At 40.6% G+C, this 2,368-nt stretch overlaps 1 protein-coding gene across 1 annotated transcript in view; it reads left to right on the plus strand.

Annotated features, from left to right (window-relative positions):
- Positions 1-1,195: 1,195 nt before the first annotated feature.
- The window catches only part of grk1a (G protein-coupled receptor kinase 1 a), a 5,303-nt gene continuing 4,130 nt past the window's right edge, over positions 1,196-2,368 (plus strand). The window contains exon 1 of the mRNA XM_008404386.2: positions 1,196-2,120. Coding sequence (XP_008402608.1) covers positions 1,419-2,120 — 702 coding nt within the window. The 5' untranslated portion in view covers positions 1,196-1,418. The remainder of the gene's footprint in view (positions 2,121-2,368) is intronic.

Genomic DNA, 2,368 nt, shown 5'->3' on the forward strand with positions numbered 1-2,368 from the left:
GTGTGTGTGTGTGTGTGTGTGTGTGTGTGTGTGTGTGTGTGTGTGTGTGTGTGTGTGTGTGTGTGTGCAAGCATCCGAGAAGACCTGCATAAGCTGATAACCTACAAACTTTGTTGTCAGCACATCTCTGAAAGACTTCATCATCCTATTAGTGGGAGGAGATGGTTAATAGCTCACTGATAAAGACATTTTTACATGTGTGGCTGCATTGGCGTTGTTCGTTAAGACATTTTATAAAATAGTAAACTATAACAGTAATGATGATAAAATATTTTTTTTATTTTTCATGTTGCTCCATTCAAATCGATGTTTATTGTATGTTCAATAAACTAAAAAAAACAACATTTAAATCAGTTGAGATTTGGCCAGAATAAAAGCAGTTTTTTTTTTATTTTTTATAAAAGTTGTTGCATTTAAACAGTTTCGGAGTGACTGAAATTATAAATTTATTTTCAGTTAAGTATGCTGAGAGTTTTAGGATTTAATGTCGCAAAGAGATTTATTACAAAAGGCTTCATCACTTGTAGGTTTTTGAGACATTGACCGTGTTTTGTCTTTCTCTCTCAGTGCTTATGTAACTGAGACCAAGGTCAGAGGAATATTTGCCGTTTAACTTTGATTTTTGAATTACTGAGGCATGGCAAGCCTCCTGAATTTAAAGAATCACCTAGTGTAGATGATCAAATCTAGAATGGTCTCACTTTCAGGTCCTCAATCTGGAATCTCCTCCTCTCCTGTTTTCTTAAGATATAAAATACAGAAACATTTAATATATTCTACAAAGGGTTTTAAACCTGTTTTTCTGCTCTCCTCCTGTCCACTTTCTTCATTTTTAACACACTGTTAATAGGTTAGGTATACAGAATGGGAGAAAAAGCACCAAAAGCCAAAGGAAAACCAGTAAGACCATTATAAAGCCTGCACAAATACTGACTAAAGCTACATTATGACACTGCAATAAGCTCTGACCAAATGTATGAGGAAATCATGAAAATGCATATTATTTTGTCTGTAATGTAATGAACTTTGATGTATTCTTGCTTCTCTTTTGCTTCCCTTGTCTTTTCTTTGCTCTGTTTTCAGCCTCTTTGTCTCTTGCAGCGAGCACATGGGCTAAGCACAGGACATAGCATTAGAGAGATAACGGAGTGGATAAATCCCTTTGGAGAAAGGTGATGAGTCAGGCCGATCTGCGTGTGTCTGCATGTGTGTGAAGGGGCGAGAAGAAGCTGTGAGCTTCAGTGATCACCTCACTGAGGTCTCTGCAGTGAGCGGATGATAGGTGGCTGATAAATGTTGCCTCTAAAATCCCTAAGGGAAGAATAAATCCCTACTTTCTCCTTCTTGTTTTGGGCTTCCTCGTTTATAGACTTTCAGCTAAAACCTCTTTGAATAGATTTTTTTTCTTCTGTATCGCCATGGATATTGGTGGCTTGACCACAGTGGTGGCCAACTCAGCCTACATCTCTGCCCGTGGGAGCTTCGATGGCACCGCCAATCCAGCCGTCAACCGAGACAAGAAGTACCGCTCCCGCCTGAAGCTGCCTCACATCACAGTTTGTGAAGGTCTACGTGAAACCTCGGATCTGGGCTTCTACACCGTCTGTGTGGAGCAGCCCATTGGCAAACGGCTTTTCCAGGAGTTCCTAGACTCCAACAACGAGTATAAAGGCCCCTGCCGTCTTTGGAAGGATATCGAGGAATACAACATGGCTGAGGACGAGGACAGAACCAGTAAAGCCAGCAAGATCCTGTCTCGGTACATGGAGCCCGATGCCAAGTATTACTGCCCCTTTCTGCCGGAGAATGGCATCACAAAGGTCAAGGAGAAACACCAAGAAGCCAGTGACGATCTTTTCAATGACACCATGGACGGCGTCATGGACTTCCTCAAAGAAGTGCCCTATACTTTCTTCCTGGAGAGCATGTATCTGAAGAGGTTCCTGCAGTGGAAGTGGCTGGAGATGCAGCCGGTGGGAGAGGACTGGTTTTTGGATTTCCGTGTTTTGGGTAAAGGTGGTTTTGGGGAAGTGTCCGCTTGTCAGATGAAAGGCACAGGAAAACTGTACGCCTGCAAAAAGCTCAACAAGAAAAGGTTAAAGAAAAGAAAAGGTTATGAGGTAAGAGATTCTGAATCTATTGTGTATTGTTGATGCGATGCAAGCTGTGTTCGGAGTCAAATTTCAGGCACATTGTCTGTACAAATTACTCCCAAAATGAATTATAATTTTCAATGTAAACTTGATTAAACTGGCTTTAGTAATATTTACTGAGTCTATATCGAAATACTCTGCATACAACTGCCAGACCCAGTAAGTTAGAGAAATACATTAGTCTTCACATTTTACTTTACTACTTACTTTATATA

This window comes from Poecilia reticulata, linkage group LG3 (assembly GCF_000633615.1).
Source record: "Poecilia reticulata strain Guanapo linkage group LG3, Guppy_female_1.0+MT, whole genome shotgun sequence".
In the NCBI taxonomy this organism is placed as follows: domain Eukaryota; kingdom Metazoa; phylum Chordata; class Actinopteri; order Cyprinodontiformes; family Poeciliidae; genus Poecilia; species Poecilia reticulata.